General features: G+C 36.3%; 1 protein-coding gene across 3 annotated transcripts in view; it reads left to right on the top strand.

The window, feature by feature from the left end:
- Nucleotides 1-248: 248 nt before the first annotated feature.
- The window catches only part of jhy (junctional cadherin complex regulator), a 56301-nt gene continuing 43992 nt past the window's right edge, over nt 249-12557 (top strand). For all 3 annotated transcript variants that reach the window (XM_088321572.1, XM_088321573.1, XM_088321574.1), the window contains exons 1-4: nt 249-470; nt 3243-3283; nt 3409-3644; nt 9104-9725. In XM_088321572.1, coding sequence (XP_088177698.1) covers nt 3269-3283; nt 3409-3644; nt 9104-9725 — 873 coding nt within the window. In that variant the 5' untranslated portion in view covers nt 249-470; nt 3243-3268. The remainder of the gene's footprint in view (nt 471-3242; nt 3284-3408; nt 3645-9103; nt 9726-12557) is intronic.

The raw sequence follows: 12557 nt of genomic DNA, 5'->3' as shown, positions 1-12557 counted from the left end.
TCCGCTAATACCACATGGAATGTGAAGTAATATCACGAATGAATGTATTGTTCTGCTAAGAAGTAGTTTGTGTTTGATATCCTTGAAAATATGATACATGTCCTCTGTTAACGTTTTTAACCATAATATCTTTTTAAACTGCAATCTCCCTCTCCAACATGGAGATTTCAAACTTCTGGTTGTTAACAGTTAAAGCGTAATCTGCCTTACTAGACGTCAACGTAACGGAGAAAAAAACGAAACGCGTCCTTGTTTCCATGGTTACGGTGTTTTGTTTCCGTATATTTCTTGACATATATGTATTTATTTAAACTTACGTAATTAAGGTCAATGACTCAGCACAAGCTAGTACTAAGCATTGCTTCCGGAGCGTTTAGGATTTTGTTATGCTAAATTCAATTAAATCGACTTTTCAACATTTGCGTCCGTTCAGTACTATCTCACTGTTCGACATTTGAACAAAGAAAAAGGTAAGTTTCAGTGATAACGCAAGAGAAAACGGCCCACTAAATCAGATACTTAACTAAACCCGGCTTTAAACGAAATCAAATCGAGTCAACTCTTTTAATGCTATTTTTTATGTCTCCTCTCGCACTGAGTTCAGATAATTTATTTGTATATGTGTTTTATATTGATTGGTATTGAAACGCTCAGGATTAAAGAAAACAATATATTCGGTCCCTATTTTAAGAACTGAATTTGATATTTAGTCCAGTAGTATTACTGTAGTATTTTCAAGTATTTCCGTTGTAGTGTTTTCGTAGTACAGTATATCTGTAGTTGTGCTTTGTAGGATTTGCTAGTATTTCTGTAGTAATATTTTTGTTGTAGTATTTTAGTATTGATGTATTTTCTAATATTTCTGTATTTTTACAGTTATTCCGTGATTTTCTGTAGTATTGACTTAGTTGCATTTCCCTAGCACTTATAGTTGTATATTATATAATTTTTCTAGTATATATCGTTGTATTTCTGTAGTTGGTAATATTGTAGTATTTTTGCAGTACAGTATTGGTGTGGTAATTTTTAAAAACATTTCTGTAGGACGTTTCTCTTTTTTAGAACTAAAGCAAGATAAAATAATAAGCCCCTGTTTCAAGCCCTACATTTGATATATAGTTTGGTTGTATTTTTGTTGTATGGTTTATGTAGTAGACAAACTAAACTGTCAATGGGGACAACACTTGCACCAATACTTTTTAATAGTTATAATAATTTGTTTACTATTGTGGATATTGTCATTATATTTGTACCTTTTTCGTTTGGCAGGCCAGATTAAAAAGATCAAGTGGCACCCGGAACATAGTTTGCCAACCCCTGGTTTAAATGGTGTTTTGTCTAACAGACACCGAGGATCGTCTTTAGGCCTCTTTTAAATTTATGATATTCAAAAAAAAAAAAAGAACAGTATGTGACCCTTATTCATTGTTGCAGGCAACACATTCTTTTGTACCTTAGTGTTATTTTGTAAGCGCTACTAACAATCTGGAGTTATTTTGATTGAAAATGAGGCGTCACTTTTTTCATGAAAAATTGTCTCGTTCAAATAATTACTCGCGGGGTAATGCTTTACTCTTTATATTAAGACGTTTTTTTAATTCAGCCTAATGGAGGAAAATGGTATTATGCATAAAATGTGTAATGACAATATATAAAGAAAATTATGTCTAATTAAAAAAAGCTTTAGTTTGGGGCCAACTTTGTCCCAATTGTCCTTTTGTGCGTCTACTACAAAAATACCACTTGTATGAAACTGAACATCAAATATAGTGCTTAAAATCTAAAGCGTTTTCATATGTTTTCTGTATCACTAGTGGTCTATGGGGTTGCTCCTTACATGACAAAAATCCGGTAAGTAAATTTTACTTCAATGTACTACTCTCCAGGCTTTCGATGTTATGCATCAAAAGTTTGCAACTGGTACAAAATGCTGCAGTGGGGCTTTTAACTCGGACAAGAAAATGTAATTACATTACCCCGATTTTAGCTGAAATGTACTGGCTCCCTGTCATTTTAAGATGTTATTTTAAGAGAGTACTCGGTTGTTTTGGACACATGGAGAGGATGGATGCGAATTTTGAAGAGTAAATGGAAAGAGACCAAGAAGAAGCCCGCAATTGACGTGGATGGAGGGTGTTATGGGTGCACTGGGGGAAAGAGGTCTAAATATAGTGGAAGCTAGAGCTCTTCTTGGTGATAGAAATGAGTGGAGAGGTGTTGCAAGAGCATAGTGGGATGTTTAGACGTGTTCTAAGGGATGGGCAGGGCACCTGTATGATGCGGCAGGGGTAAACCAGTGAAAGCTGTCGGGCCCTGCTGTTGAACAGAAGAGTGTGTTGTGTCACCCTGACCCGAGTGACATGGCCGCTTTCTTGTGTCCCGTTTCATCTGGAAGAAAGAAAGTGTTAGGTTCACGTTTCCAACATTTATAATAAAACGCTCTGCAATATAGGACAAAGAGAATCGGTTCTTTATAATTAGTTACTTTATTAATCATCATATTGAGAGCCGCCGAGATTCTGCTGTTAGACATCTTTTCGCTCGCTCTGCCCTGCTTGCTGCGCTCTGGCTCGGCTCGGCTCTGGCTCTGAGGATCTCCTCGAAAAACCTCCCTTCTAATATTCAGTTTTTGCCTTTGCTACGTAGAGTTGATTAGTCTTCTTTCGAAGGTCTGCTTTCCATCCAATGATGACAGGTGACCTTGGTCCTGGGAAACTCCTTTTTCCCAGGCTCTTTGGTGAAGAACAATCTTGAGTTATGGGATGCCAGGTCAGGATGTATTTCGTTGGTATGTGAGAACAAAAACACAGTCTGTACATAAAAAAACAACTCATGGCCCTGGAGTTTAGTTTACGGGCTGAGAACTCTTCAAAATGGCTGAGAACACATATAACATATTAAATGTCAACTGTAGGATAAATACAACTCCATCATTAAGCATGACCAACTTGGGTGCCGAGGTGCTTAACTTGTTTGGGTGTTTGGGCATTTGGGTTGGCCATGGTCAATTTTATTATGTTTTTTGCTACTTTTCCTTTTTTCTTTTCTTTGTTTTTGTTTTGTCTTGCTGTCGGTCACCCCTTCGAGGGATATGACCAGGGTAGATAGATAAATATATTTTTAAGGTTTTGCTAGTCACATACAAAATTTTGCATGGACCTGCCCCCTCATATACTGTATATCTTACCAGGGCTACACAAATACTTCTGACTTGAATTCAAAATGAATGTGTTTCTTTGTAGGGATTAGCATCTCTCTTGGCTCGGTCATGGTCTTGCAAAAGGCAAGTATGGATCAAATCAAATCAAAATGTATTTATATTGTACATTTTCACACACAGCAAAATGCAATAACCTCAGAGTTACAGTACATCTTCTAACCAGGCAAAACATTTTACGAACTTTTCAGATGTGCTCTCAGGAGACGGATACAAAAACTTTGGCCCAGGACAGAAACCGCAAACAAAAGCTAAGAATGAGTATTGGAGATCACAATTCTCATCAAGAAAAGATGGATGACTTTTTAAAAACTGAAGTTTCAGATTTCAACAATAATCCATTTGAAGATCATATGATTTCTGATAGCATTGAAGTTGGAGCACATTCGGATGGAACCAGGGAACCTGGTATGGATACTCAAAAGAGGTATATATATTTTTTTGCATCATGAAAAAAATGTTCTTTTGCAGAGGCAGTGCTTTTTAGAGTGCTGTACTGTACATTCCTGACTACAAAGGTTACCTGATTAAAAGCTGCATGCTCAAATTTAGGCTTGAAACTGAATTTCGTCTTTGTACATAATATTGTTTTAACAAGAAGACAAGTCAACAGAGTCAAACCAAACAAACAATCAGCAATGTAACAAAAATACAATATTGTATAAGAATTTCAAAAAGAAAACTCAAATACCTTACACTGCACAGTATTTTTAAAATCAGTAGTGCAAAACGTGCAAACACAAATGGATTCAATTTGAAAGCTACAAATTATGCATGCATAATCTTAGATTCCACTAACAACATTATTATAGTGATAGAACTAGGGAGACAGTATCAATCCAAGGACAATAGTATTGATCGGGTCCAAATACTTGCTCAGAATCGATATTATCAATATTTAATCACTCCACTCCTTCTTACATGATACCAAATTTGTATATCAAAACTGACTGATACTTAACTTTTGAGATGTTGATACGTCTCACTCTCAGAAGAACTATATTTAAGAAGATAAAAGTCCAATTTTACACTGGAACTACTTTCATGATGTTTTCGCAATGTTTCGTGTTAAAAAATGTGTAAAGGGACAGTGTGTAATATTTAGTGTCCCTCTAGTGTTGAAAAAAGCTTCATTTATTAAAAAAACAAAATTGATTGACCTAATAGGCTAAAATACACAAACTATTATTTAAAAGTGCATTGTTTTAAAATACTCATAGGTGAAGAAAATAGCAATTATTTTACATAACATGAGCTTCACCACCAGAGAGCCGAGATAATTGTCCACCATTTTCTTCCACAGGTACACAAAAACCCCAATGTTGTGTGTGAGTGTTTATATATATATATATATATATATATATATATATATATATATATATATATATATATATATATATATATATATATATATATATATATATATATATATATATTATCCCTTTCTTCTTTTCTGTTATTTTTTATCTTCAAGTATAAATCTATTATTGACGTTTTTTAATCATAGTTTGTTTCCTAGAGGAATACACTTATGTTTATTTAAACTTGTTGTATTTAAATAAATAAAATAAATACATATATAAACGAAGATTGTAATAGAGTAAAGTTAGCAGTAGATGGCAGTAATGATGTTTAAATCAGAGATTGAACGTTTGAGGCTTAGTCTTTAGTATTTAATCCTGCTCTTTTAATTTACAGGTTTCCCTTCTCATACACTCATAAGTAATTAGAAAAATACGCAGGAAACAGGTTAAAACTCTTGATGGTTGGATTTGACTGTGTTAAATGAGGAGAAACCATGTACGATGCTCTCTTTTACCACCTATTTTCTGTTTTTAATTATTGGAAACATTTTTTCATTGGGGTGATCAGTACCGAAACCAGCTTTTAAAAAATAGATATTAGTACTCGTTATGGTAGCTGATTTCAGTATCTGTTGCCTTTAAATGTGCTTATAACAACCAAGAACCTGAAACTAAAGTGATTGTAACCCGCTATTAGCAATATACAATATATTCCTAATCAGTAAAAACGATCATCCTATAATTCAAAGTTTGTTTTTTGTGTAATATAATTGATTTTTTTGTAAAGAGAAGGGAATTTTAAATTAAAAATTAAATTAAACACCAATAAATTTCTTAACGAAAAGCAACAGTTAAAAGTAAATCGTTCAAATGAGATAAATGTTAAATTTGTGGACATAACTTTTACGATTCAAACAAAAGAAGAATAACAGTCACAATAATAATATTAGAGTGGAGCTTGCCTAATGCAGCAACAATGATAATAAAAGCTGACAGTGGTATGTAAAAGCATCTTAACCTTGAATAAATTATCACATTTATCAATATTTATTGCTTTTGTCATACCACTGTACATTCAAGGTAAATTACAGTTTTGTTTAGATGAATAACAGTACCTGGTCACATGTGGATTTAGAACCAAGATAATTGAGATTCAAAAAAAGACTTCTTTTTGCAAAAATGGTGGTAGATTTACAGGGTATCTTGCCCTAAACTTTTGTCTACTTCAAATATTAAACGATAGAAAATCGACACAAAGAATTTATCTGGATGGAAGTATATAGTTGCAAAAGAAAATAACCTCGGTAATGTTGATTGTAATGGAGCTGAGGTAGAAGACATTGTCCTATTCACCCTCATCATGATGTTCTCTTTTTACCGATTCCTCAAAGCAGCCTTTTCCCACAATGCCACGTGATACTTTACAAATCTAGTTGCTATTCCTCATTCAAGTCATCAAATAGTATCATAGCAGCACCATTCATTTGTCTGCACTACATGTTTTCATCTATTTAATCAATATTGGCTGTGTTTGAATACATTTTTTCATTGTCACACTTTTTCAACACCCCTTTGTGCCCGTGTTTTCATTGTTGAACTCAATTTGCCCCCATCACACCCAGCTGCACGTTTAATATGTGCAATACTTTGTTTTGGTTTAACTCATTAAAGAGACATTTCTTACCCTTTCATTCCATTGAAAGGAACTGTCCTCCAACTTTTTGTTGAAATCCGAGATAGACTCATGAAGCTTTTTTTTTCATTAACAGGTGCCAGTGCACATTGTACTTTTTGTGTCAGTGAAAGTCTGGTCTTGCATTTCTTTATTGAAAACTTTAGTAGACACTTGAAATAAGGAGAGAATACACCATTAGCTATTAAACTTGCAAGGAGAACAGGAAGAGAAGCAAAACTACAGCTAAGAGATTCCAGCCTGTTATAGGCCCTCCCCTGAGCTCTTTCTTTTTATTAGATATGCTAGGTTACAAAAGCAGACCCGCCCTAAAGGGTGTGGACACTGCTCTCTGGTGGCTTCACTTTGCCATTGCATTTTTTCTACCTTTGTGAATAATCACAGCTGGCACTAGTTTATACGGCATTGTCCTAAAAAGCCCAATCGCTGTCTATGGTACAGGTGCATGCTATGTCCAAACAGGACACTATAAATCACGTATTAGTGCAAGGAATATGTATCAAGAATGGAAATTTATAACGGGCCATGCAAAGGACATTTTAGACAGCACCCATTGTCATTTTCGGTTTCCACATCCATTTTCAATACCATCACTTTTTTCCTGTTCCATCCTGGTTTCTGAGGTTTGTTATTTGTTTTTTTTTTGTTTCAGACAGTTTTAATGTTGTTTTTGACAAATTTCTTGTTGCTTTTTGATTATTTTGTTATTAAAGGCCGTAATTTTTGAGCCCCTTGCCATGAGTTCTGCTTTCCTGCATTTGAGTCCACCACAAAATCATTATAAAACTTCCTGCAACTGGAAATATAAGCTCCATATTACTGTAAAAGTGTATTTGGGGTCATTGTCAGGCTGAAACATTTCCCTGCGAAACCAGTTTCTGGAGAGAGGGGATCATTCTCAGCCCCAGTTTTTCACAGTACATGCTTGAGTTTGTGTTTCTCTTAATGAAATGCAACTTCCCAATTCCAGTTGCATTCATGTAGCCCCAAACCATGACATTACTAACGCCATACTTGACTTAAGGCACGACACAATAATGTTTGTACTCCTCACCTGGTTGCTGCCACCCATGCTTCACACCATCAGGGCCAACTAAATTCATCTTTTTCTCATCAGACTACCGTAGATAATATATTTCCAGTAAGCCATGGCCTATGTTTACATGCTTCGTTTTATTGTGTCAAAGCGATTTTTCTTCAGTGATATTCTATTAAACATAATACTTAAATCTCTGCAGAAATGTGAGGGATGTACTCACTTTTGTGAAATAATAAACTAATAAATAAAATAAATATAAACAAATCCCTATTTCAATAGATGATGGGAGTAGCCCTTTGGCCACCTTGCCTTTGGCTTTCTGTGAGAAATTTATCCCACCCCATTTCTGTCATGGCAACGGTAATGAAAAAAAAGAAGAAAGTTGACCGTGAGGGTTCCAGGTCAAATGGAAATTGGCGTATTTTTTCATCAAAATCCAAAACTGCATCTGCCTAATTTGCCAAGAGACTGTGACTGTTTTCAAATAATATAATATCAAAAGGCACCACCAGACAAACATGCTGATTAACAAAAGCTAACTGGAAATGAATGCTGTGAAAAGGTGAAGCAACTTGAAGCTGTTTTAACATGAAGTTGTGAGTCAAATGAAAATGCTACAAAAGGTGAACTACGAAGTTGTGATGCTGATCCCCAAGCACTGGAAACCTTTCATGAAGGGTGACTTTATTAGAGCCTGTTCAAAGAACTCCAGGCTGAATAGTCAGTCCTCAAACATTTTCAGTTGCTTTCTTTAAAAACCAAACAGAGATTTTAAATATTCCAGGAAAAAGAACTGACATCTGAATTCATTTTCTAGTTATGTCCCAGATATCTTGCATTTAAGTACTTTATATTCTTTAAATGGGTTTCACTTCAGAAAACACTATTTATATTATTATTATTATATATTTTTTCCAATATACTGAATGCATTTCTAAGAAAACAAACTCACAGCAGATGTTCCCCACAGTTGTATGCTCATTTTTACAAAAACTAAAGCGACTTCATACGCAGAATTTTGCTGGAATATTCACATGAAGCTTAATAGAGTTGAACATTTTATTGATAGTGTTTTTTGTGAAAATGAGAATTATATACAGGGTGTCGCCATTTTTGGGACACCCTATATGGTTCCTTTTCAAGGTACTCGTGATAAGAAATTAGTATTGGCTGTCTTCTGGGGGCTTTTCAACAATCAGGGATCTTTAATTAAAGGTATCGTAAAAAAGTTTGGTGATTCACCATCAAGTACACCAAAGAGTTGTTTCCCTTCTAGCGCTTTTCTGTGTTTATTTTTAGCTTACAGGAAGACTTTGTTTTCTCCATTCTCCAACATTCGTCTCTGGTACTGTGAGTAAAAATAGTGTGATAATGAGATAAAATTGAATGCCTTTCCGTTTTTCATCTTATAGGGCCGCTAAAGTTTATACATATCATCTGTATCATGTGTGGTCTAGTGCTTAGGGCTTTCATCGTCGCAACCAGCGTTCGTATCCAATTGCATACAATGTTTTGCGATTATAGTCAATTTATCAACTGATCAAATTTTGTACTAATATATACCGTAAGTGTATAAAATGTGCAACAGTAAACGCAACATATACACGAATAGATAAAGTAGCTCTTACTGTTAATTCCATGCGCCCTTTAGTCCAGTGCACCATATATATATGAAAAATACAAGACAGAGGGCTACTTTTTTGGGGATGCGGCCTATAACCCGTCCTGCCTTCTAGTGCAGAAAATATGGTAATAGCCTTTTTTAAATGAGGCATTTCAAATGTGTTGAAACAAGTTTTACACTTTCTGTACTGAATGTCCTCTAATATTTTCTCCCGTTTCTCCTAAAGCAAAGTGAATGAGATCTGTGCACTCTCAGAGTTCTGCTGTGAGCCAAATCGGAACACTAACCAAAAAGGAGATTTCAAGCTCTCCGTCCCGGATCATCACCAATTATTTGGACAGACACCGAATGATTTGCCCCAGCAGTTCATTAAAGGATACAAATTTATAGCTGACACAAGTTTAATGACTCCAAATGTTTCTCAGGGTGACTGTAGTCGGCCGTACCATCTCCATCTTCAAGATGATGAGGTCAGCTCCCTAAAATGCAATTCATTTCAGAATTGTAGGGATAGCATTAACTATGGGCAGCCCAAAGACGTACCAAAGAATAGCTGCGCCAATGGAAATCAAAACTTATCTCTCGAAACGTCGGAGCACACAGAGCTGGATCATGCTGTCGAGCTTAAAGAATACCAAAGCTACTACCAGAAGGAAGTGCAACAAATAGTACCGAGAGGAGCATTTCCAATCTCGACTTCTCAGACTCTTGGAAAGAAAAAAGGACTCACACATGCAGAAGATTTAGTGCGACGTAACAAAATAACACTTGGGCGCATCACAACTGCCAATAGATCCTACCTTGACATGCATGCATTTCAGCAGAAGAAGGCTAACATTGCAAAGAAGGTATGTAAACATGGTGAGCGTGTTTCTTTTCCTGCTGTGACTCAATACTTTTGCTTCTTACAAATTTAGTGTGTGATTCTTTTATCTTACAAGCAAAAATATTACTTGTAAATGATCATTTTCGGGTTCATATACATATCGAAAAATACACTAAATGATCATAAGAAAATATTATTGCTTTATAATTTTGGGTTGTTTATGTACATCTGTTAAAATACATTTTAAATGCTCAATGTTGGGAGCTCAGAGTTGTCAACTACAGTAAATTCTGGACCACAAAATACACCTGATTAAAAGCTTCATGCTTAAATTTAAGAACAAAACTCATTTTTGTACAAGCCACACTGGATTTAAACGTGGGGTGCATTGTTAGAGTTAAACATTCTTTTATTATGTGTTAACAATGCTTATTTTTCAATGTGACACTCAAAATTTCGGCAAAAAATAGTTTTCCCAAATGATTGGGGAAATAGTATCAATATTGTCACACGCTACTACCTGTCAATGCCAATATTCGGCTCATCACTGAAGAGCGGGATGATGCTGTACAGTACACCGAAAAACAACAGCAAACAGATGCTGAAGGTACTGTATCTGGGTCAAATCAGGAGGCTTCTCCTGCTATTCATAACCATGGAAACCAATACTGTTGTCGGGGAGCAAACCCTTACTGGAAAGGGACGGATGCCCCCATGCTGTACTTGCCCAAGACACACCACAGAAAGTATTGTCTCCACGACCCTGGCAGTTAAGGGATCCGTATTCCATATACTAAACAACATTGCCCAACTGAAATCAAAGAACCCTCATGAGCCCTCATAAAAAATATCCACAAGGCCTGTCAGCTTTTTCTTACTTTTAGCAAATCTGTTTGGGCCGGAACACATTAGGTAAGAGGAATGGGGGTGGTGTGGAAGTACTGGAGAGTGACGTCATGCTCGTCCCTGCAGAGTTTTCTCGTTTCAATTTGTTATTATAGCATAGAGAATAGTACAATAAAAAGTAGTGCAATAACGTTCGAGATATAATCAAATAAAAAGCAGTAAAAAATAAATATCCAGATGAACTGGTAATATTGGTATTTTTGTTTTTGACCATACAGTCTGACTTTATTTGAAGATATAATTACATCCATCTCCTGCTTATCAGGGTTTTGCAGGGGAAGATGTCTTTTTCCTGCATTCTGGTTCCTGTGTTGCTGTAGGTTCCCTTTTTGTCACTCTCTCTCTCCATCTTTATTCTTCTCATTTATGTCTCTCGACCTTACCTTATTTGGTCAATCACTTCTGAGTTCAAATTTTTTCCTCTCAGCTGGGGGTCACTTGTCTTGGTTTTCCTCCTGGCATGACTCTCCCTCGTCACTATTTAAACACTCAGTCGCCTTGGCTCTGTGCTTGTTTGTTGCCTTCCCTGTCACATCCCAAGTTTAGTATACTGAACTGACCCCTTGCCTGTCCTTCCGGATCACAAGTACTGTCTGATGAACTCTTGGACTGTCGCCTTTGTTGCATCACAGACAACGATTATCGCCTCGCACACTGATTTCCTTTGTCCCGAACCCAGTCTGAATGAAGACCTTTTTACAACGCTAATCTGTGGTTTCGGCATCATGCGTCAGCACCACCTTGAGTGGGTTCCTGACAGAAGAAGCTTCAGCGGTAATACCCATACTTACTTATCCCCAGCAAATTCATCTAGCTTGTCCAGATGGGATCTCAGGCCAGTCTAAAATCTCAGCCGCGTTTATTCAGGATCTTGTTCTTTAGGTAACAACCCCCTGTTTGTGACCATAGGTGAGTGTAGGAACGTAGATTGACTGATAAATCCAGGCTTTTCAATTTGGCACAGCTCATTCCTCACTGCGACAGACCAGACCAGTAACGGATCTCGCTCTGGTGATTAAGACACAGAGGGACTTAGACCATGACTTTCAGATTGTCACGGCAGGGGTCACCACAGTATTTCCACAAGCATGATTTGTAGCGGTACAAAACCTGTAATATTTCCAAAACCACATTGTTCGTTTGAATACTTTTTAATGAGAATTGTTTGCGTGCGACTTAGACCATTAACATCTTTCTGCTATGACCATATGAAGCAATCCATTTCTCATTTATCAGTCCTGTCTAATTAACGACCAAAAGCATGTCCAATGATCTTTGTGTTAAACCGGTCTGGAAAATAGATTTGCAATTTTATTTTTCTACTTTGCAAGCATATAAAAGAGGCATCTGTAGTTTGCTTGCCATGTAGTGCTTATTATGACTTGATGTGTACAAGCACAACATCAGAGACATGTCTCCCAATAGGCTCTCAAACATCCATGTAGCTTTTCCATTGGCATAATTGGTCTGGATAGCCCGCATTCAGCATTTGTTGGGCCACATGATTTTCTGTTTTTCAGCCTATAATAGCCTCAACCTTGTCCAGCCATCTGAGCCCCGGCCCTCTACAACATCATCATTTACATAGTCAAGAGCTGTTAGCTTTGTGTAGTGGTAAACAGAGCTCCGAGGCTTTCCCTCTCTTGAAACCTTGCATTTTCTCAATATCACCCTGAATTTACTCATTAGTTTGCAATTTGCCAGACCTATCATACTTATTAATAATTGGTCTCATTCAGTTATTTCACTTAAGAGGTTAAAAATTGTACCCCAAAACAATTTTTAGAGCCTTAATTCAGGGTCAAAATTACCAATCCAGATTTTCAATGCTCGAACTTGTTTACTTTTACTTTCCACGAAACAAACTCAATGCCACAAGATCTGAAAATTCAAATTCGATTGTGTCATTTTGCATGGAGTGGCTTTAAATAGCATTCATAGTAACCTT

The sequence above is a fragment of the Urocampus carinirostris genome, chromosome 17 (genome assembly GCF_059441175.1).
Source record: "Urocampus carinirostris isolate Australia breed hairy pipefish chromosome 17, RoL_Ucar_1.0, whole genome shotgun sequence".
Taxonomy (NCBI): Eukaryota; Metazoa; Chordata; class Actinopteri; order Syngnathiformes; family Syngnathidae; genus Urocampus; species Urocampus carinirostris.
The sequence above is the reverse complement of the archived record's forward strand: the minus strand, read 5'-3'. Positions and strand labels throughout refer to the sequence as shown.